This window comes from Schistocerca gregaria, chromosome 2, assembly GCF_023897955.1.
Source record: "Schistocerca gregaria isolate iqSchGreg1 chromosome 2, iqSchGreg1.2, whole genome shotgun sequence".
NCBI classification, from domain to species: domain Eukaryota; kingdom Metazoa; phylum Arthropoda; class Insecta; order Orthoptera; family Acrididae; genus Schistocerca; species Schistocerca gregaria.
The window spans coordinates 912350510-912374882 of NC_064921.1; the positions used below are offsets into that span (position 1 = coordinate 912350510).

Consider the following 24373-nt stretch of genomic DNA (forward strand, 5'->3'; position numbering starts at 1 on the left):
ACCTAATATTGTAAATCATGATTTGTATGACCTAAGAATGCGATGTCTAGATGAAAGAGTAATTTTGAAGTATGGAACAGGATATACAGAAATTGTGCTAGGAGGATATAAGTACATACTACTGTAACATCTGACTTGTAAATTACAAAGATCTGATAAGTTAAGGGAATGCAGTCTGTCAATAAATGTAGTATGATAACTAAAACAAGAAAATAAATAAATTCTTACCACTTTTTTGCAACACTTTTTAAGTTATTCATATTGCCCGCAAGTAATTTCCCATCCAGTGATGGTTCTATTATGAGAATAGTGATCGTTAGGAAGGTGAACAGAACATTTTTAGCTCATCGTCCAGTGCTCAATTAAGTTAAAATGCATAGCTGGCTGTGTTCTACAAGACACTATAAAAACTTTTCACACTTAAATTCTAGATCGCATATCTGTTTTCAGTGAGGGTGCATTACTTCTTTTTGCAGTCTGATTCACTCCTGCTCTGTTCAGATAATAATGAAATCATCAGAATAAAACTTTTCCATTACTGCATAGTGCCACTGCTCACAGTGAAGTACTAAAAGAGAACAGCCCTAATGATGCTTCAACTTTTGTTGTCAGGCAGCTTTATACTTGTGCTAATCTTTTGACAGTTAAATATTATTGGACCAGAAATCACATACCTACCATCAGCAGCCAGTCACTTTCAACATAACAAAATAAAAATACAAAACTAAATGTTATTAAATAAAATTTGACTTTCAAGTCTACTTTGCCCTCAATAGCTCATAACCTGTTCCTTGTTGATGGAAATATGGAAGCTGGAAATGGACTTCTACATAGTTTGGACATAGTAAGGTGCACCAAATGGTTGCAAACCATGGAACAGTTTAAGTCCACAAGATCAAGTAGAAAATTCTGGTTTCCACTACGAAAACTGAGGAACAGGAATCAGTTTACATGTGAAACTAATCTGTGTGTCATGAAACGTGGTTGCAGATCACCTTTACAAGAGTGAGTGAGTGTGTGTGTGTGTGTGTGTGTGTGTGTGTGTGAGAGAGAGAGAGAGAGAGAGAGAGAGAGAGAGTGAGTGAGTGAGTGAGTGAGTGAGTGAGAGAGAGGGGGGGGGGATTTTTTTTTTTACTTCAGCCACTGTCTCATGCCTCTTAGTTACCACAATTAAACTCAAAAAAGTACATTTATTATGTAATTAATCACTGTAATGTATTTACTCTACTTTGATTTAGAATGTTCCTATTTGAGGTTAAAATGGGTTCAAAACTTGCTAAATGATTGAAAATTTACTAATGTAAAAATGTCATGAATAAGAAAAATATTTTTGTCTGAAACAAATCTAAATCATACTTACATTCATGGAAGAAGGACTTATGAACAAGGTTATCCTGTATATGGTGGACGGCCAGTCCTTAGCTTTTGAAATTGAAAATTTGACAGACACCTAAGTTATTTGTGTTGTTTTGCTAACACAACACTATTGTATGTTTGTTAAAGGGTGTCACATTTGTAATCATCATCCTTATTTTATTTCCACTGTGTTTGTGAACATAAAGTAGTACTGTTACATTTTTAACTATTGTTCCTTTAGTCTCAGCTAGTTTGGATCCCAATCTTTTTTGCTTTCCTCATTCCATCCCTTCTTCATGGAATATCTCATGGAGCTCTCTCAATTCACAACTCTGAAATGTTATCATTCTCCTTAACAGATACTTATTCTCTTCCTTGATATCAAAACTTTTGCTTCATCATATAATCTGTGAATATGCTCTGTTTAATTCGCTCATTATGCTTTACGATTTATGGATTTATGCCTCTAGCACTGTGACCATTGTGTTTGTTGATAGAGGAGATCTTAGAGGATAATGAGTCTGACCATGTGTTTGCAGCACAAAGTGGAAATGCATTCAGTGCTACTCAGACAGCTGGAAACAGAACAAGGAAGAAGTCAGACATTGCCTGATCCACAACTACAAGCTACTCTTGCATTGGAGTTGGACAACTCAAGAAAAGGTATTCTTCAATTCCCATCTTTTAGTGGCAAGAAGAATATATCTTCATGTATTCTCATATTTATTACATTTATTAAAATCAGGTTCCTTGCATAATTTGACATTTAACTATTAAAGTTATCATATTTTGCTTATAGTTTTATGATTTGACCTTGTTAAATTTTTAACTGTCCTCAACTAACGATATGTACACATGCTGTACAAAATTAAACATATTTTGTTCACATCACAATTATTTTTTACTAATAATTCCAATCCCAAAGAAAGCAGGTGCTGACAGATGTGAAAATTACTGAACTATCAGTTTAATAAGCCACGGCTGCAAAATACTAACGCGAATTCTTTACAGACGAATGGAAAAACTGGTAGATGCAGACCTCGGGGAGGATCAGTTTGGATTCCGTCGAAATGTTGGAACACGTGAGGCAATACTGACCTTACGACTTATCTTAGAAGAAAGATTAAGAAAAGGCAAACCTACGTTTCTAGCATTTGTAGACTTAGAGAAAGCTTTTGACAATGTTGACTGGAATACTCTTTTTCAAATTCTAAAGGTGGCAGGGGTAAAATACAGGGAGCGAAAGGCTATTTACAATTTGTACAGAAACCAGATGGCACTTATTAAAGTTGAGGGGCATGAAAGGGAAGCAGTGGTTGGGAAAGGAGTGAGACAGGGTTTTAGCCTCTCCCTGATGTTATTCAATCTGTATATTGAGCAAGCAGTAAAGGAAACAAAAGAAAAATTTGGAGGAGGTATTAAAATTCATGGAGAAGAAGTAAAAACTTTGAGGTTCGCCGATGACATTGTAATTCTGTCAGAGACGGCAAAGGATTTGGAAGAGCAGTTGAACGGAATGGACAGTGTCTTGAAAAGAGGATATAAGATGAACATCAACAAAAGCAAAACTAGGATAATGGAATGTAGTCAAATTAAATCGGGTGATGCTGAGGGAATTAGATTAGGAAATGAGACACTTAAAGTAGTGAAGGAGTTTTGCTATTTAGGAAGTAAAATAACTGATGATGGTCGAAGTAGAGAGGATATAAAATGTAGACTGGTAATGGCAAGGAAAGCGTTTCTGAAGAAGAGAAATTTGTTAACATCGAATATAGATTTATGTATCAGGAAGTTGTTTCTGAAGAGAATAGAAGCTTTTGAAATGTGGTGCTACAGAAGAATGCTGAAGATTAGATGGGTAGATCACATAACTAATGAGGAGGTATTGAATAGGATTGGAGAGAAGAGAAGTTTGTGGCACAACTTGACTAGAAGAAGGGATCGGTTGGTAGGACATGTTTTGAGGCATCAAGGGATCACAAATTTAGCATTGGAGGGCAGCGTGGAGGGTAAAAATCATAGAGGGAGACCAAGAGATGAGTACACTAAGCAGATTCAGAAGGATGTAGGTTGCAGTAGGTACTGGGAGATGAAGCAGCTTGCACAGGATAGAGTAGCATGGAGAGCTGCATTAAACCAGTCTCAGGACTGAAGACAAAAACAACAACAACAACAAACATGGAATCAGACTGATAATTGTGGATTGTATATCTTTATGTATTCTCATATTTATTACATTTATTAAAATCAGGTACCATGCATAATTTGACATTTAACTATTAAAGTTATCATATTTTGCTTATGGTTTTATGATTTGACCTTGTTAAATTTTTAACTGTCCTCAACTAATGATATGTACACATGCTGTACAAAATTAAACATATTTTGTTCACATCCCAATTTTTTTTTTCCAAACATGGAATCAGACTGATAATTGTGGATTGAGACATAGACCATCATCTTCCTTTCAATGCTTCAAGATTAAACTTGTATTCAGGAATAGCCAGTGTTAAAAAAAACCTCTGCTGTATACTGTAAGCTTAGAATCTTAGCTATTAGTCCACTGTTACTACTAAGTCATTACTTGTATATTTTGTTTTTCCAGATCCAGATTTCAGATGACTCTTCCCTTCTTATCAGCTTGTCTACTTGTTACTCTTTCTTTGTTGTTCTGCATTGTTCCCTTCCTTATGATGAAATTTGAAAGGCTAGGGATTCAGCAAGGCTATTGTGGAAGAGGGTAGAGGACACATAATGAATGACTGTATCCGTAGAGGTTGAATATCAAGTGATTCACTCTATAATTTTTTAAGGAAAGCTTTTATTGCTTAATTTGAAAATATGACTCTTTTGCTAAATGAAATAAAATTCTTGTATAATGTATTGCCTCTTTGCTAACAAAACACGTTTCAGTCTTCTAACATAAGTTTCGTTATTGTAGAGCAAAAAAACTGAACGTCATACTGTCGAAGATCCAGGTGCAAAACCTAGCCAATCCACTCACCCAGCACTTCCTATTCCAGTCCTCTCACAGGTTTATTGTACCCCATTGGGGGCCGGACCACCTGTGAAAGCAGCTGTGTCATTTACTAGCTGTGCTGCAAGCATTGCACAGCTTTTTATATTGGTGTGACTACCAACCAGCTGTCCACCAGGATGAAAGGCCACTGCCAAACTGTGTCCAAAAGCAAAGTAGACCAACCTTTGGCACAACATGCAGCTGAACACAACACACATGATTTCAATGGCTTCTTCACTACCCGAGCCATCTGGATCCTTCCCTGTAACACCAGCTTTTCTGTACTGCGCGGATGGGAGTTATCCTTACAACACATTCTCTGCTCCCATGATTATAACGGCCTCAACCTACAGTAACATACTGCCCCACACCCTCCACCCAACAGTTTCCATTCCCTCTGTCCTGTCATCTCCTTCCCATTCTCATCTCCTGCCCAATTTATTTGCAGCCTTCTGCCAACGAATTCGCCTGTCTTTCCCCGCTTCTCTCGTTTTTTGCTTCTTTATTGCCCACCTCCCTGCCCCACAACCTCCTGACACTGTGCCTGTTGGCAGCCTAGTCCATGCAGGCTCCATCAGACAGCATTCATCTCTCTCCCCACCAATAGACTACTATCCCTTTCCTTTCCCCTTCCCCACCCCACCCCCACCCCCACCCCCACCCCCTCCCCCTCCCCCTCCCCCTCCTCCTCTGGATTGCTACTTGTGTCCTACTTCATGCTACATTTTGGCCAGAGATGCTGGAGTTAGCAGTTGTGTACGAATGGGGTGTGCTTGCTTGCTTGTGTGTGTGTGTGTGTGTGTGTGTGTGTGTGTGTGTGTGTGTGTGAGTGCGCGTGTGTTTTACTGACAGACGCTGTGGCCAAAAGCTATATGTGGGTGTCTTTTAATTGTGCCTGCCTGCAATTTGACATGTCTTCTTTACAGTAAGTAGCACTCTTTGATTTTAACGTTGTACGGAATTACTTAAAAAATTAAATGGGTTCATATCTCTTTGGACAATAAATATCTTCTCCTATTACAGTTTTGTATGTAAATTTATGGCTTATCTGAAACCAAGTCATAAGTTCTTCAGTGCGTCAAAGCTGGGTTGCTCAATTCAATCTCAAATTTTATTAAAGTAGCTTTCATTTCATTAAAATTCTTCAATTTCTTTATGTGATCAAGACTTCCAGTTATTGTAGTATTACAAGAGTGTAAATAGATTTTGGTTGGAAGGAGGGGGGCTATGCTGGGTGCAGGCAGTTAGGACGAATTCAGCCAGCCAGCTGAAAAAAATCCTTTATAAACGAACTATAGAATGTGCTGCTATCACATATCCCTTCCACTCTCCACAAACCCCTCTCCATTATTCCGTACCAAAACTGGTTTTCATAATTGAGTACCACCTAGATCACCAGATTGGGCAATATTTTCCAATTTTGTCTAGTAATTTGAGAATTTCGAGCATGTTTTTTTTAAGGAAATGGTACGATCATCATTTGGACGACATTTTTGTTGAGCAACATAATTTGGGTGACACAGGAAAATCCAAGTGTATTTTTTATGCACTGGTTTTAATATAATGTGATTTGTAATGATGTTTGTTGCTCCGCTGCCTTGTAACATACTGAAATTATGCAACCACATAATAACTTCAGCGCTAATATTAAACCGAATTATGCAGATAATTGGCCTATTACTGTAGTGCATCCATGTTTTTAACTTACTGTAATGCTAGTGGATGAATCAAAATTGGTTTTCCTCTTCTTTCTTGCTACAAACTTGTCCATAATTAGAAACTATCACAACAGCACACAGCAAAAATCAACAAATGGTTGCACTTACATTAAATTCAACTGCAAGCAATAACTGGACTGATTAACAAAAAGATTGGGCTCAAGTGAGACCAACAATGTACAGTAATTGGTCTTGGCCAAAATATGTATGGACAATAGCCGGTAACTGCTATAGATATAGCGATAGCTTAAACCTATTGATGACTGTGTTGATTATCGTACTTCATATCGCTTGTATGTCGTATGATTGAAAATCAAAATATATTTCAATTTCACGACATGTCAGCTAGGATGGTGTAATTTCATATAGGTGATGTGAGAGCTCTAGACCACCTGGACAACCTCCCCCACCCCCACCCCACGCACACTCCCCCCACCCCATCCTTTGGCTACATCCTTGACTGTGGAAATCCAGGATCCATTTACCTTGAGGCTTAGTGGTCAGAGCATCTGCATAGTAAGCAGGAGACCTGCATTTGAATCCTGGTCCAACACAAATTTTCAACTTTTCCTACTGATGTACATCAATGCCCACTATGCAGCTAAATGTCATTCATTCCTTTGTATCTTGATGTATGATGGCTGCAGGGTCAAAATTGTGTATGTTCTTTCAGACATGTCCTAAAGAACAGATACCACATATGTGAAAAGTTCATTTGGGGAGCCATGACACCATGCATCTATCTAAAAAATTAAGAGTATAATAAGATGGATATGTAGATCTCTAAAAACAATTAAGTTAGGGTCAGGAAGAAATGTGAAGCTTCAGTATATAGAACCACTGTGTGGGCAAAAGGGCGAGAAAAGGCAGAGCAAGTAAGGACAAGTGGAGAGTGAGGCTGGGAAACTTTCAGGAGCTAGGGATATGTTGGAATGATAGACTTTACCTATACAATTTGTAGGAAGTGGTTGTAGGGGTCCTCATGACGTAGGTTATGAAGTTGCCGTTGAATGTGTTACTACACTATATCCAGCAGCATGCTCTATAGTTGAGAAGTAAAATTTCCTTTTTCCCTAACTTGAGGCCACAGTTTGCTTGTGGCTCATCATGCAGTTGGAGAGCTACCTTTTCCCACATATTCCTAGTTTCCTTCTCTGTTATGCAACTCTCCCCCTACCCTTTGCTTCTCCCCTTCCATAACCGTCAGCTCTTTCATGCTAATCTGATTCTCTCCATCCAAGAGAATTATTCACTCTTATCATAGTGCAGCTTGGCAGAGTCTAGCACATTATGTTCAATGTAATTATGGAACATCTTAATAACCAAGGGATCCCAAAAAAGAAAAACCAAACAGGCATTCCAACTGAGTATGCAGTGTTCTCATTTGTACATCAAGTTTTAGAGTTCTTCAACAATAAAATGTCACCAGTGGGAATATTTTACAACTTCTCTAAAGCATTCAACTGTGTGAATCACAAAATTGTACACACACACACACACACACACACACACACACACACACACACACACACACCTGCATGAAACCTAAGTCATTCAATACAGCATATAAAGCGGGTGACTTTGCTGATTCCTGAAGACCAACTCAAGAACACAATGAGAAGCTTAGGTATACCTTTGATTAATGCCACCACCTATTTAGCAATTCCTGTGGATCTAGAAGACTTAAATCCTAAAAGAGATTCTTGAATGAAGAACTTAACAAACTTGCAAATGTCTACCGTGCACTACACAGAGTGCCTAATTACGAGAACTTGAGATAGAAGATTTGAAGAAGTCTGAAGCAGATCAGAATTGGTGTAGCACCAGTGAAGGAAAAAATGTTCAACTGAGCCCTTATAGATGAATTTGATGACAGTTGTGATTGTGGTCAATATTAGGATATGGAAGATGTCCTAGCCTATCCTAACTGTTCCACTAAATGTACCCTCATTGAATTATGGCAGGAAAGCAAGAAAGCAATGGATGTGGTCCTAATTTGAACTTCAGTACTTTGATCTCCAGACATGAAAAAGTAAATTAAGACAGGAAAGAGGGGAGGTAGTCATAAACAAGTCAGATGCAAAGCCAGCATCTTCTGACTGTGGAATCATGACTTGCAGGGTGCGCAGGGCTCCATGGTGAGTTCCTTACTTTTTGTTATTTCTATAAACGATCTTATCCGTACAAGCCAAAAAGAAGGCACATTTCACTCGTTTTGCTGATGACATAACAATTCTGATTGAAAGTTATAGAAAGAATAAACAGAATCCACAAGCCAGTCAATACACAGTGATATAACACTAACAAGAGAAATCTTAGCCAAACAAAAATACCACATATGTACCAGCAGTCTGCAGGGGAAAACTGTCAAACAGTATGAAAAATGTACAAAAAAATATTCCCATAAATCTAGCATTCAGTACTACCAACAACCTAAACACAAAACTCCACTCTGGAAGAATCAAAATACCAGAATATGCTATACAGGCATATAGAAGATTACAAATGAAAATTGTAACAACTTTTAAAATTGGTCTAACAAGACAAAATTTTAGCATCAGAATTAGAAAATATACTAGTTATACTCATACCAATGAATCGAGCATCTTCATGCAGTTAAAAAAACCAAAACCATAAAGTCAACAAAATCAAAACCACACTTCAAATATTACACATATACCAAAAGGACTTGTGATGAAAATATTAAATGAACAGACACTTCAGGCATAAATATCACCTAGAAAATTTTATTAACATTGTGAGTGGTTAAAAAATAAACAACCAAAGATTACACAAACAACTAAATTATATGTTTCTCGCACACTACCACTGGCTTGTTGTAAGCACATTGTAAACATACTGCATCCTTGAGAATGGTGAACTTGCTATCGAATTACTACATTACTTTATTTTACCATCATAAAAACAGTGGCAATTGACAAAAGAATTCATCAACAACACAATAGGTATATCATACACAGCTAGACATGTATAGATAACTCCATATACAAGTATTGCAAATGTAAATTAAATTTAATAACTAATATTCTCCTGTGTACTTGGCAATGACAGTACTGCCAAAATAGTCATATTGTACAAAATATAATAACTATTAGCATTGACAGTAAGCCTACTACTCTTCACATCGTTCGTTGAACAGTGGAAAAGCTGTAAAAATGGGTTGCATGGGACACTTTCCTGCTACACTGCCTAATGCTTGCACTGCCTGTAATATTCTTGCCATTGGCTTGTATGGGGTGTTAGTTGTTGCAGCTCCTTCATGACTGAAAACAAAACAAACTCTAATCTAGTTACAAAAATGTTCCAAGTCTAGTTTGCGTGTATCACAAGTCCTGAGTGATTGCCACTTTTGTAAGAGGGGAATTACACACAATCTATTGAGGACTTTCCCCAGTTTATTCGCAACAGAATATAGTTCAATATAGTTCTGGCTAACATAAGTCCATATTTCAAAGCAAAGTCCAGTCCGCACTGTTTCGAAATTCCATCTACAACAGTTAGAGTTCGTAGAGGAACACAGTAGCCAAACTCATAACACACTTGATTTGCACTCCACTGCTAGTATCACAACCGACTCAGATTAACTCTAGGGCAGCATATATAGTGTGTTCTAGCATGTTCCATCAGAGGGGCGCTCCTGATGGCGGATTCCTTCTGAGTGGTGACATGGCAGCTGACGGTAATATTGTGCTGCCTACCTGGTTGCCCTGGTAGTGTCAGGTGGCGCCACACTACAGATGTTATTATATAATACATGTTCAATAATATTGCATTATGCCCAATAATTATGTCCATAAAAATTCAGCCATAAAGTCATATCTGTTCCCAACAGTGTATACTGTAGCCGAAACATGTGACATAATTCCACATCCAAGCAAAGCTTTGATCCAGGGAACACAAAATGAATAAATTAAATTAAAAAAACTATTCTCTCTCCCTCTCCCCCTCTCTCTCTGTCTTGCTCTGTGTGTGTGTGTGTGTGTGTGTGTGTGTGTGTGTGTGTGTGTGTGTGTGTATTCTCTCTCCCCCTCTCTCTCTGTCTCGCTCTCTCTGTGTGTGTGTGTGTGTGTGTGTGTGTGTGTGTGTGTGTACTTGCTCAGAAGCTGAATTACTGCGTTTAGCACCTTCTTTATGTAATTACTGCTACTGCTACTAACATCATTTCCTTTAATGACAACCAGATGGCTTTTTTGATACCATTAATTGTGCATTACCATAATTAAGTGAAAGCATCTGAAGATGACAGCATCATAGCCAATATATGCAGACAAATCATATAAATTATGATCACTTACTATGAATACAATTTATGTACCAAATTGCTGTTTTAAAATAAGCAAAATTGATCTTAAAATCACATTGTTGCTTTCACATAATTATAAGAGAAATTGTAGGTGACAAGAAACTGTGATAGGTTTTTCAATAGTGTACTGTGTCACAATCACTTTGATTAAATATTGAGGCATAACGTTGAAAAGTGATAAGAAATGGAATGGCCATGTAAGGACTTTATTAGGGAAGGCGAATGGCCATCTTCAGTTTATTATAAGAATTATTGAAAAATGTGATTCATCTGTAAAGAAGACCATATATAGAACACCAATGTGGCACATTCTTGAGTACCTCTGGAGTGTTTGGGATTACCACCAGATTGTATTAAAGGAAGACATTGAAGCAATTCAGATGTGAGCAGTTATATTCGTTACTGGTAGGTTCGATCAGCACATGAGAGTTATGGAGATGCTTTGTGAATTCAAATGTGAGTCCACAGAGGAAAGACGATGTTCTTTCCATGAAACACTGTTAAGAAAATTTTTAACAACATACATTTCGCATAAGGACCACAAAGATATGATAAGAGAAATTACAGCGTGTATGGAAGCGTATAGGCAGTCGTTTTTCCCTCACTCTATTTGCGAGTCGAACAGGAAAGGAAATGACCAATAATGGTACAAGATATCCTCCACCATGCACCATATGGTGGCTTGTGTAGTATGAGTGTAGATGTAGATGTCTAAAATGAGAAGCTAATATAGCAATTTGCTTTGTATATAGATTTCTCTTTTATATATTTTTATTGCTGAACTCATTGTTACTGAAATTTATGTATTCCAGAACATGAAACAGCTCTGAAGAAATTTAATGACATTGATGTGCATTGTAAGCAAGTAAAGAGACAACTCCATGAAATTAAGACTGTAAGCTACAACAGAGCCCAAGAAGAAATCCGTGAGGTTAAAGCAAGATATAATGATATAGATAAAAAAATACGTAAATTAAAATTTGCAATTCAGTCGTCAGGAAGGTAGGTTGTGTTCACAATGCCTGCTTCTAATCTAGTACTGTGTTTCACTGATTTTAAAATTTTCATTATGAAACAAATAGTTTAAAAGGTTGGTAAATAATGTAAATATCTGCTTAATATCAATTACTTATAGATTAAATATGGTCTTTAGTCAAATAAGAAGTGATCCTACATTTATCAGAAACACAAATGAGTTAAATTTTTAAATGAGTGATTGTTCTTCAAAAACAATTACTTCAAGTGGTTAGGTGTTCCTCCTAACCTTTTTCCAGCCTTTCACATCTGTTTGAGTGAGATGGAGTGAAAGACAAAAACAGAGTATAGAAACTGTTGGTTGTTAGCGACATATTTTAATCAATAAGGTATTTCATGCATAAATAATGCAGATTGAGTTTATATGTATGACTGATGTGTTTCTGTTTATGACTATTATTTCCTGATTTGTTGGTTTTTCTAGTTTACTCTCGTTAATTATGCTGGATCCTCAATTTTCTTCCTCTTAATAAGTTTTTTATCATATAGAAAATAATGGAAAATTCATTGTTTGTGTAGGCAAGTTTTTCTGCTCCAAATATCTTTCTTGAAAGTGTTTTTCATTATCATGATGTCTGAGAGTGTCCACTACAGCGTATCTTAGACTTCCATACAACTGATTTTATGTCTGTCATGCAAAATGTACTTCAAAATATTATAGAGGATAGATTGTTCATGTGCTTCTCTATGGAGTATCTGTGCTTGCCATGTTATTTACTGTATTAAGAAACAAATTGAGCTAATAAAGTAACAAATAAATATTGCTGAACATTTAAGAGGGGTATAATGAAACAGTGTTCAACTGTGGTAGCTTATATTACTTCAAAATATGGGAATGTCTTGAAGTAGTTTTTCAGTATAGAAGACCATTGACAGCTTCATACACCCAACATGTGGGGTAGGGCTGGAGTTCAGTCACCATGTATCCAGCAGCAATACATTGCATTTAAAAAATATTGCATGTGACGTAAAACTTATACTTTTAGTTGCTAGTAGAAATAATACAACACGATTAATAATCTTTATAATTTTTGCCTTACCGTGATGTTAGATTAGTTACCGAAAATGCCAGAAGAGTGTAATCTGTAGATTGTACCAAAAGGAAAATTCTCTCGAGGGAACAGACAGAATTGATGATCAGTTATTGCTAATAGACACACACACCGATCAGCCAGAACATTATGACCGCCTACCTAATAGCTGATATGTCCACCTTTGGCACAGATAACAGTGGCGGTGTATTGTGGCATGGAAACGGTGAGTCCTTGGTAGACCACTGAAGGCAGATGGCACCACATCTGCACACACAAGTCACCTAATTCCTGTAAATTCCAGGGAGGGAGGTGATGAGCTCTGGTGCTATGTTCAGTCACATCCTCAATGTGTTCGATTGGGTTCAGATCTGATGAGTTGGAGGACCAGCACATCAATTGTAACTTGCCATTGTGTTCCTTGAACTGCTCCATCACACTCCTGGCTTTTTGACATGGCACATTATCTTTTTGAAAAATGCCACTGCCATCAGGAAACATCATCGTGAAGGGGTGTAAGTGGCCTGCAACTGGTGTTCAATACTCCTTGGCTGTCTTCGTGCCTTGCACTTGCTCCACTGGACCCATTGATGGCAACATGAATGTTCCCCAGAGCATAATGAAGCCACTGCCAGCTTGTCTCTGCCCTGCAATACAGGTGTCAAGGAGCTGTTCCCCTGGAAGGTGATGGAATCATGCCCTCCCTTCGACATGATGAAGAATGTATCAGGGTTCATCAGACCGTACAATGCTCTGCCACTGCATCAATGTCCAGTGCCAACAGTCATGTGCCCATTTCAGTCATAGTTGTGATGTCATGGTGTTAATATTGGCAGATGCATGCATCATCAGCTGTGAGGCACATGTGTTCAGATATACTTGTACTGTGCCCAGCATTAAAGTATGATGTTAGTCCCACTGCAGTTTGGTGCCTGTCCTATTTTACCAGTCTGCCCAGCCTACAACATCCTACATCTGTTGGTTTGGCGGTCCAACCACACAATGTCTGGATGTGGTTTCACAACATGTTGAATGCATGCACCACAGCACTCCTTGAACTCCTGATGATTCATATAGTCCAGAAACATCCCCTAGGCTGTGGCTAAGCTATGTCTCCGCAATATCCTTTCTTTCAGGAGTGCTAGTTCTGCAAGGTTCACAGGAGAGCTTCTGTAAAGTTTGGAAGGTAGGAAACGAGGTACTGGCAGAAGTAAAGCTGTGAGGACAGGACGTGAGTCGTGCTTGGGTAGCTCAGTTGGTAGAGCACTTGCCCGCGAAAGGCAAAGGTTCCCGAGTTCGAGTCTTGGTCCGGCACACAGTTTTAATCTGCCTGGAAGTTTCAAGTCACATAGTTTCTAAAATGCTTGTACCAAATCTCCGGACCAATACAGTCTGCCCTCAGTCAAACTTGGACAGATTGCACACCTTCGACATTCTACATACGAACAGCATGCACACTGATATTACATACACTGTGTGTATGTCTGACTAGCAGTCATTCCTTGCCAGGTGATACTGCAATCGTATGGACGGGTGTATATAGATAGTAGGTTGATGGTCATAGTGTTCTGGGTGATCATCAGTATATAAAACTACACACACTGTACTAGTTTCCAGAACTAATAGTGCCTTTCTTGGAGAAAAGAGAGGGATAAATTGGGGAATGTCAAAAGAAAGGGTAGGTCACTCAGACTCCAGGATGAGAAGGACCCACCTGCTGTGACGATGAGGGTAGACCTAGACAAGTTGGACAAATGCAAGCAACACTTAATAGATAAAAAGTTGGAGCATGGTGAAAGGTTTCTGTACACAGACAGTGTGATAGTGATTTTTGTAAGATCAAGGAATTAAAATGTTTTCTCCCATATCAGGAAAAAAGAAGGTGTCATGCGAGAAATAAATGAATTGAAAAGTACTATCAATGGAATTGAAGTAAAAGTGAAAGGACTTCACGAGTCAAAGAAAAACTGGAAACAATTACACTCACAATATGTGAACGAACTGGAAGAATTGGAGGTATGTGGTAACAATATAAAATAGTTCATTGAATATTGACTGTCTAAAATAACTTAATTGTCTTAAGTAGCTAGCTGAAGCATAATTTTTTATATCGAATAAGACTTGTTCTGTTTATGAAATATGGAGTAAGACTGTGTTGAAACAAATGTATCTGGTATTTCATGTGTATCGAGTGTTTTCAGGAAATTGTCCTCTATTCTTGTCAGGCTTAATTTGTGGTACTTGTTGTTTGTTTCTTGGTAATAAAACCAAAACAATGATGGCTCCTCATAAAAAGCCTACCGTAAATAATTACAAGATGAGTAAAAACAAGATAATGAAAATTATCCACTCTTGAGAGCTTTGATCCAAAAAGGAACCATCTCCAAGATGAGATGCCTTAGCAGAATGTTGATGTAACTAATTTCTACTTATGAAGGTGGCAGTGAGAGGCTCTCACACAGATGGTCACAAAGAAATGATAACTTACAAAGTAGTAGTTACACATACACAAATATAACTTGTATCATTGTGAAATTACAACATATTCATCTCATGATTTATGAAATAATAATGTAGAAAAAATATCATAACATTAACCTTCATTCTTAAGATATGTATTTTTATTAAAAATTAATAAATAACATCATTCATTCATTCATTCATTCACCCATCATTCTTGCAAGCAAAATCTTGACATTTGTAGGAAGGAAATAAGACTATGTCACTACTTCTACTAATGGGTCGAAAGTGTCTCGGTGATGCATTTGGTGTACAAAAAGAAAGGAGACTAAGATCTTTGATAATGTCACTTTCACAGTCAGAGAGAGAGAGCACCAGAAGTTCTTGTGTTTAAATCATAGCTGGGTATTTGTCGCCCGTAAATTACAGGTACACTTCTTGCTCTTGTAATTTAGGTAACAGAACTGCAGGTTCAGTATCAGCATAGCATGTGCCTTCAATCTGATAAAACAGTTCTACTAGGTGGTTCCATATTGTCAGGAACTGCATTTCAGTGCTATAAATGAAGATTTTACATTATCCAATATTGTCAGCACCCTTAGCTATAATATTGACCATTTCACTGTTAGTAGATCCACAATTGCCTTGAATGTATATTATGCTTCCTCTCTCTCTCTCTCTCTCTCTCTCTCTCTCTCTCTCTCTCTCTTTAAGCTGATTTTTCAATTTCTGACAGAATTGTCTCTTAGCCCACTGTCACTGTGAAGCAAGCTGCAAATATATATTGGCCTACCTCAGGTTGATGTCTTCTCAGTGTTCCTTCACTCTGCAATGTAGATACTTACAAGGTGATGAAAAAGCTGTGTTGTTGAAAACAGCACCCAATATCTACAATTACTGAGGCTGTGTAAATCTCGTTATGGTTGTTCCTGTAAATATTCATAATAAATTTTTGGGTGGAGAAACAGAGTCCTAATCTCCATTGAAAGTTCGGAAATCTGGTAAAAATAGATTTTATTTGCAATACCAGAGAAGGAAAGTTGCTACTCACCATATAGCGGAGATGCTGAGTAGTGATAGGCACAACAAAACGATTCACAATTATAGCTTTCGGCCATTAAGGCCTTTGTCAGCAGTGTGTGTGTGTGTGTGTGTGTGTGTGTGTGTGTGTGTGTGTGTACTGCTGACAAAGCCGTTAATGGCCAACAGCTATAATTTTATGACTTTTTTTGTTGTGGCTATTGCAACTCAGCATCTCCGCTATATGCTGAGTAGCAACTTTCCTTCTCTGATATTGTTGCATTCCATCCTGGATTTTCCAATGTTAGGTTTTATTTTCTTTGCTTAAACATGTGTCATCAGCCCACATTTAGTATGCAAAACTGCTATAATAAGTTCCCAATTTATGTCACGTGTAAAGCAGCCAGAATTCTCCAAAGGTCCATTCTGAAAATAATCACGTGAATATACAGTCACTTTCTACATTAGCTTACTTGTTTTAGTTGTAAATATTTGTCATGTATTGTTGTTTTCCTGACATGTTCTACATCCTGGAGGACCTCCTCACTACGGATCAATTGGAATGAAAATAAACCTAATCTAATCTAATCTACACATAACGTTGATTTCTTACATAAATCATTCAGTGGATTTCTTTCACAAAGATTGCTTGCCGAATGTATTCTGTAGTAGAATACAGAACATCGCCACGTGGAATTTTCTAAATCCAACAAGTCACACGCATATATCTCCCAAACAAAACATGCCACGACTCTCAAACTTTTACAAATTGTTCGTAGCAACAAAAGCTACCATTTCAAATCCATCTGAATGCAAAGGACCAAACATTTCTTCATGTTACACATTTTACGGACAGACACATTTGACATGACCTTCGTGTCTGAAAAGCTAGTCCACGACTACCCGCTCCAGCTACTAATGCAACCTAATTATCTCGCAGTGCACTGGAACCATGCTGACTTCCGATTGGCTGTTCAAAAGGACAGCCAATCTCTTCACACCTTCTAGATCTTACTCGTGCCAAAACTGTTCTGAGGCAATCACTATATCAATCATTGGCATCACTTCGAAGAGCAAATTATTACTGTAATGTTTATTAATTGAGACTAAATGAAAATTAATCTTGAGATAAGTTTAGAAAACTGATTACATCGTTATCCACTTTCTGCCTGCTCTATTACAAAAGCAAACACTCATAGACATACATCATCTGCCAGTTATGGGGATTTACAATTTTCATGACACCCTGGTGGCATAACACTTGTTAGTTATGTAAGGCGTGTTACCATATAAATTAGAAATTTGACGTATGTCTCCCAACGCACTCTCATTCACTCTCTTTTACTCTCATCCTAACACAAAATATAAATATTAACTTTTGAAGTGTTATTTTCATTACGAAAGAAAAATTATCGAAAGTTTAGAATTGAAAATCTTTATAAAATAAATTGGCACACTGGAAGTGCTAGTACTGTTCTCAAATAACAAAGGAAATATAAACTGTTATTGTTGCTATTTCAATTTACTTTCTTAAGTTTCTGTCAAGTACTTTTTTAATGGCTTTTTCATATCTTCGAAACTATTATAGGTAGCAGTATCAAATTTTGACGCACTGTTTGTCTGAGTAACAAAAAGTCCTCTACCACTTTTGGAATAAAACAGATAATATTTAACCTAGTTATTTAGTTTCTTAGGTGAGGTGAATAAATGGACTCTATACATGGCATACAAAAGCATTCCCACACTTGGCCAAAAGGGCAGGTGGCTGATGACTCAGTTGGCAGGCCACAAGTTGGGGAAATTCTCCTGGGTTTTCCTTTGTCAAGGAGCATCTAGAAACAGAGTTAATCATTTAAGCTTTTGCTTTGCTGTACTCAATTACAGTTTCTGTCTCATTCACTAGCGACTGGACACTAACTTTGCTGCTACTAACGGTCTTTACATATGACTGGATTAATGGCCAAATGAGTTTCATTCAACATATCTCTTTCTATAGCCCTACGCTTTGTTTTTCTCCTATCATGCAGTAATCTCTCTTTAGAAGTTTCTTTATAGTTACTGTATACCATGGAGACTCTTTCCCATTATGAACTGTTCTACGAGGTACATATCTATCCAGTGTATGGTCAACTATTCTTTTAAACTTGTACCATAGTTCCTTTACATGACCCTGCCCTGTGCTGAAAGTTTCAAGTTCCTCATTGAGATGTGACACTATTTATTTATATACGTACAGGGTGGTCCATTGATAATGACCGGGCCAAATATTTCACAAATTAAGCATCAAATGAAAAAACTGCAAAAAATGAAACTCGTCTAGCTTGAAGGAGGAAACCAGATGGTGCTATGGTTGGCCCTCTAGATGGTACTGCCATAGGTCAAACAGATATCAGCAACATTTTTTTAAATAGGAACCCCCATTTTTTATTACATATTCGTGTAGTATGTAAAAAAATATAGATGGTGCTGTAATAGTCACAAACATATAAGTATGTGGTATCACATAACATTCCGCCAGTGCAGATGGTATTTGCTTCGTGATACATTACCCGTTTTAAAATGGACCGTTTACCAATTGTGGAAAAGGTCAATATTGTGTTGATGTATGGCTATTGTGATCAAAATGCCCAATGGGCGTGTGCTATGTGTGCTGCTCGGTATCCTGGACATCATCCAAGTGTCCGGACCGTTCACCGGATAGTTACATTATTTAAGGAAACAGGAACTGTTCAGCCACATGTGAAACGTCAACCATGACCTGCAACAAATGATGATGCCCAAGTAGGTGTTTTAGCTGCTTTCGCGCTAATCCGCACATCAGTAGCAGACAGAGTGCACGAGAATCGGGAATCTCAAAAACATTGGTGTTCAGAATGCTACATCAACATCGATTGCACCCATACCATATTTCTATGCACCAGGAATTGCATGGCGACGACTTTGAATGTTGTGTACAGTTCTGCCACTGGGCACAAGAGAAATTATGGGACGATTACAGATTTTTTGCACGTGTTCTATTTAGCGTCATTCACCACCAGCGGAAACATAAACCGGCATAATATGCACTATTGGGCAATGGAAAATCCACGATGGCTGTGACAAGTGGAACATCAGCAACCTTGGCGGGTTAATGTAAGGTGCAGCATTATGGCAGGAAGGATAATTGGCCCCCATTTTATCAATGGCAATTTAAATGGTGCAATGTATGCTGATTTCCTACGTAATGTTCTACTGATGTTACTACAAGATGTTTCACTGCATGACAGAATGGTGATGTAGTTCCAACATGATGAATGTCCGGCACATAGCTCGTGTGGAGTTGAAGTGATATTGAATAGCATATTTCATGACAGTTTGATTGGTCGTCGAAGGACCATACGATGGCCCGCATGTTCACTGGATCTGACGTCCCCGGATTTCTTTGTATGGGGAAAGTTGAAGGATATTGGCCATCGAGATCCACAGACAATGCCTGACAACAAGTGTCAGCGCATTGTCAATGCATGTGCGAAAAATTATGGAAGGCGAACTACTTGCAGTTGAGAGGAATGTCGTTACATATATTGCCAAATCCATTGAGGTTGAAGGACATCATTTTGAGCATTTATTGCATTAATGTGATATTTACAGGTAATCACATTGTAACAGCATGCATTCTCAGAAATGATAAGTTCACAAAGGTACATGTATCACATTGGAACAACCAAAATAAAATGTTCAAACGTACTTACATTCTGTATTTTAATTTTAAAAACCTACTTCTTACCAACTGTTTGTCTAAAATTGTGAGCCATATGTTTGTGACTATTACAGCACCATCTATTACAAAGCGAAAAAAGTGGTCCAACTAAAACATTCATACTTCTTTACATACTACACGATCATGTAATAAAAAATGGGGGTTCCTATTTTTAAAAATGTAGTTGATATCTGTTTGACGTATGGCAGTGTCATCTAGCAAGCCAACCATAGTGCCATCTGGTTTCCCCCTTCAAGCTAGACAAGTTTTGTTCTTTGTAGTTTTTTCGTTTGACTCTTATTTAGTGAGATATTTGGCCCGGTCATGATCAGTGGACCACCCTGTATATGTATCTCCTTGTTTTAATTGTCCTTTGTACTCTGGTAATCTTTGTTGGCACAACCCTCTCATGATTACTGATACCAGTTTTGATGTGGATATCCTCAAAGCAGTCAAGTCTATTTGATGCTATTAGATTCATAATGAGAGGGATTGCAAACTATGTGTTCCACATAGTTTTCAGAGAAGGTGTTTATTAATGTTTCACAGGATGTCATCATGCCCACCACTAAGAAGACTGTAATTTTCTCTATTGATTTATTGGATTATTGAAGTCTCCAGTGATGATTACAGAACAATCGGGGAACTTATGTACAAGTGAACTGAAGTTTTCTCTAAAGTTTTTAGTTACATCAGGAGATGAGTCTGATGAAGTTAAAAGGATCCAATTACCATTTTATGCCCACTCCTGATAGAAACTAACAAGAATGAGCCTCAGCATGAACTAATTTTTGAGACAATCGGAAAGAACAAGAAGTTATACAGAGTCATTATTATATCTGTTGTTCTGGTGCTTGTTATGAAATTGGCCATGAATAGGATATTACAAACTGTTTTGTGCCCACAAATATCATTAAATAAAACTCTTAAGTGAAGAAATACACATCAGATTACTATCCTTGATATTTCTTATCATATATTTCTTAATGTTCACATTAAATTCTTGTCTATTGATAAAAGAAAGAGAGATTTCTGGCACAGTAATTACAAGCACATGTTTTGACCACCTACCTGTGTCAGCCTAGCAGCAACTACGTAATGCAACCTGAGGAAAATCTTTGGCCAGAACTATGGTTCCACTGCAGGACAATCTTTGAGTTAGTCTGTTCTGAGCTACTGTAGTTTACACATGTTCTCTGATGTATCTCCACCTTGTAGTAAAGTGTATGTATATTCATGGTATTTGTGATTCCCATTATTTAATATGGAGCATTCATCTGTATGTGTAGTGACTTTGCTTTGGACATTGCTATGATCTACAGACTATTCCACCTTCTTCAGCTCATCTTACTTGCAACAACAATGGAGCCATCTCACAGCCTTAATGCCACTGACAAGCAAATCCAAGACAGTGACTTCTGTGGTGCTCTGCTCAGCTCTTCGCATCAGGAGCACCAACCTTTTGTTGTTGTTGTGGTCTTCAGTCCTGAGACTGGTTTGATGCAGCTCTCCATGCTACTCTATACTGTGCAAGCTGCTTCATCTCCCAGTACCTACTGCAACCTACATCCTTCTGAATCTGCTTAGTGTATTCATCTCTTGGTCTCCCTCTACGATTTTTACCCTCCACACTGCCCTCCAATACTAAATTGGTGATCCCTTGATGCCTCAGAACATGTCCTACCAACCGATCTCTTCCTCTGGTCAAGTTGTGCCATTAACTTCTCTTCTCCCCAATCCTATTCAATACTTCCTCATTAGTTATGTGATCTACCCATCTAATCTTCAGCATTCTTCTGTAGCACCACATTTCAAAAGCTTCTATTCTCTTCTTGTCCAAACTAGTTATCGTCCATGTTTCACTTCCATACATGGCTACACTCCATACAAATACTTTCAAAAACGACTTCCTGACACTTAAATAAATACTCGATATTAACGAATTTCTCTTCTTCAGAAACGCTTTCCTTGCCATTCCCATTCTACATTTTATATCCTCTCTACTTCAACCATCATCAGTTATTTTGCTCCCCAAATAGCAAAACTCCTTTACTACTTTAAGTGTCTCATTTTCCAATCTAATTCCCTCAGCATCACCTGACTTAATTCGATTACATTCCATTGTCCTCGTTTTGCTACTGTTGATGTTAATCTTATATCTTCCTTTCAAGACACTGTCCATTCCATTCAACTGCTCTTCCAAGTCCATTGCTGTCTCTGACAGAATTACGATGTCATCGGCGAACCTCTAAAGTTTTTATTTCTTCTCCATGGATTTTAATGCCTACCCCGAATTTTTCTTTTGTTTCCTTGACTGCTTGCTCTATATAGAGATTGAATAACATCAGGGAGAGGCTACAACCCTGTCTTACTCCCTTCCCAACAACTGCCTCCCTTTCATGTCCCTCAACTCTTATAACTGCCATATGGTTTCTGTACAAATTGTAAATAGCCTTTCGCTCCCTGTATTTTACCCCTGCCGCCTTTAGAATTTGGTAGAGAGTATTCCAGTCAACATTGTCAAAAGCTTTCTCTAAGTCTACGAATGCTAGAAACGTAGGTTTGCCTTTCCTTAATCTTTCTTCTAAGATAAGTCGTAAGGTCAGTATTGCCTCACGTGTTCCAACATTTCTACGGAATCCAAACTGATCTTCCCCGAGGTCGGCTTCTACTAGTTTCTCCATTCGTCTGTAAAGAATTCGTATTAGTATTTTGCAGCTGTGGCTTACTAAACTGATTGTTCGGTAATTTTCACATCTGTCAACACCTGCTTTCTTTGGGATTGGAATTATTATATTCTTCTTGAAGTCTGCGGGTATTTCGCCTGTTTCATACATCTTGTTCACCAGATGGTAGAGTTTTGTCAGGGCTGGCTCTCCCAAGGCCGTCAGTAGTTCCAATGGAATGTTGTCTACTCCGGGGGCCTTGTTTCGGCTCAGGTCTTTCAGTGCTCTGTCAAACTCTTCACGCAGTATCGTATCTCCCATTTCATCTTCATCTACATCCTCTTCCATTTCCATAATATTGTCCTCAAGTACATCGCCCTTGTATAGACCCTCTATATACACCTTCCACCTTTCTGCTTTCCCTTCTTTGCTTAGAACTGGGTTTCCATCTGAGCTTTTGATTTTCATACAAGTGGCACTCTTTTCTCCAAAGGTCTCTCTAATTTTCCTGTAGGCAGTACCTATCTTACCCCTAGTGAGATAAGCCTCTACATCCTTACATTTGTCCTCTAGCCATCGCTGCTTAGCCATTTTGCACTTCCTGTAGATCTCATTTTTGAGATGTTTGTATTCCTTTTTGCCTGCTTCATTTATTGCATTTTTATATTTTCTCCTTTCATCAATTAAATTCAATATTTCTTCTGTTACCCAAGGATTTGTACTAGCCCCCGTCTTTTTACCTACTTAAATTATCTGCTGCCTTCACTACTTCATCCCTAAAAGCTACCCATTCTTCTTCTACTGTATTTGTTTCCCCCATTCCTGTCAATTGTTCCCTTACGCTCTCCCTGAAACTCTGTATTACCTCTGGTTCCTTCAGTTTATCCAGGTCATATCTCCTTAAGTTCCCTCCTTTTTGCAGTTTCTTCAGTTTTAATCTACAGGTCATAACCAATAGATTGTGGTCTGAGTCCACATCTGCCCCTGGAAATGTCTTACAATTTAAAACCTGGTTCCTAAATCTCTGTCTTACCATTATATAATCTATCTGAAAGCTGTCAGTATCTCCAGGCTTCTTCCATGTATACAACCATCTTTCATGATTCTTAAACCAAGTATTAGCTATGATTAAGTTGTGCTCTGTGCAAAATTCTACCAGGCGGGTTCCTCTTTCATTTGTTAGCCCCAATCCATATTCACCTACTACGTTTCCTTCTCCCCCTTTTCCTACTTCCGAATTCCAGTCACCCATGACTATTAAATTTTCATCACCCTTTACTATCTGAATAATTTCTTTTATTTCACCATACATTTCTTCAATTTCTTCGTCATCTGCAGAGCTAGTTGGCATATAAACTTGTACTACTGTAGTAGGTGTGGGCTTCGTGTCTATCTTGGCCACAATAATGTGTCCACTATGCTGTTTGTAGTAGCTTACCCGCATTCCTATTCGTTATTAAACTTACTCCTGCATTACACCTATTTGATTTTGTGTTTATAACCCTGTAGTCACCTGACCAGAAGTCTTGTTCCTCCTGCCACCAAACTTCACTAATTCCCACTATATCTAACTTTAACCTATCCATTTCCCTTTTTAAATTTTCCAACCTACCTGCCCGATTAAGGGATCTGACATTCCACGCTCCGATTCGTAGAACATCAGTTTTCTTTTTGCTGATAACGACATCCTCTTGAGTAGTCCCCGCCCGGACAATCGAATGGGGAACTATTTTATCCCCGGAATATTTTACCCAAGAGGACGCCATCATCATTTAATCATACAGTAAAGCTGCATGCCCTCGGGAAAAATTACGGCCGTAGTTTCCCCTTGCTTTCAGCCGTTCGCAGACCAGCACAGCAAGGCCGTTTTGGTTATTGTTACAAGGCCAGATCATTCAATCATCCAGACTGTTGCCCTTGCAACTACTGAAAAGGCTGCTGCCCCTCTTCAGGAACCACACGTTTCTCTGGCCTCTCAACAGATACCCCTCCGTTGTGGTTGCAC

General features: G+C 38.1%; 1 protein-coding gene across 1 annotated transcript in view; it reads left to right on the forward strand.

Annotated features, from left to right (window-relative positions):
• The window catches only part of LOC126335346 (structural maintenance of chromosomes protein 4-like), a 298803-nt gene that overhangs the window by 232059 nt on the left and 42371 nt on the right, over positions 1-24373 (forward strand). The window contains 3 exon segments of the mRNA XM_049998531.1: positions 1896-2019; positions 11230-11419; positions 14355-14499. Of these exon segments, the coding sequence (XP_049854488.1) occupies positions 1896-2019; positions 11230-11419; positions 14355-14499 (459 nt within the window).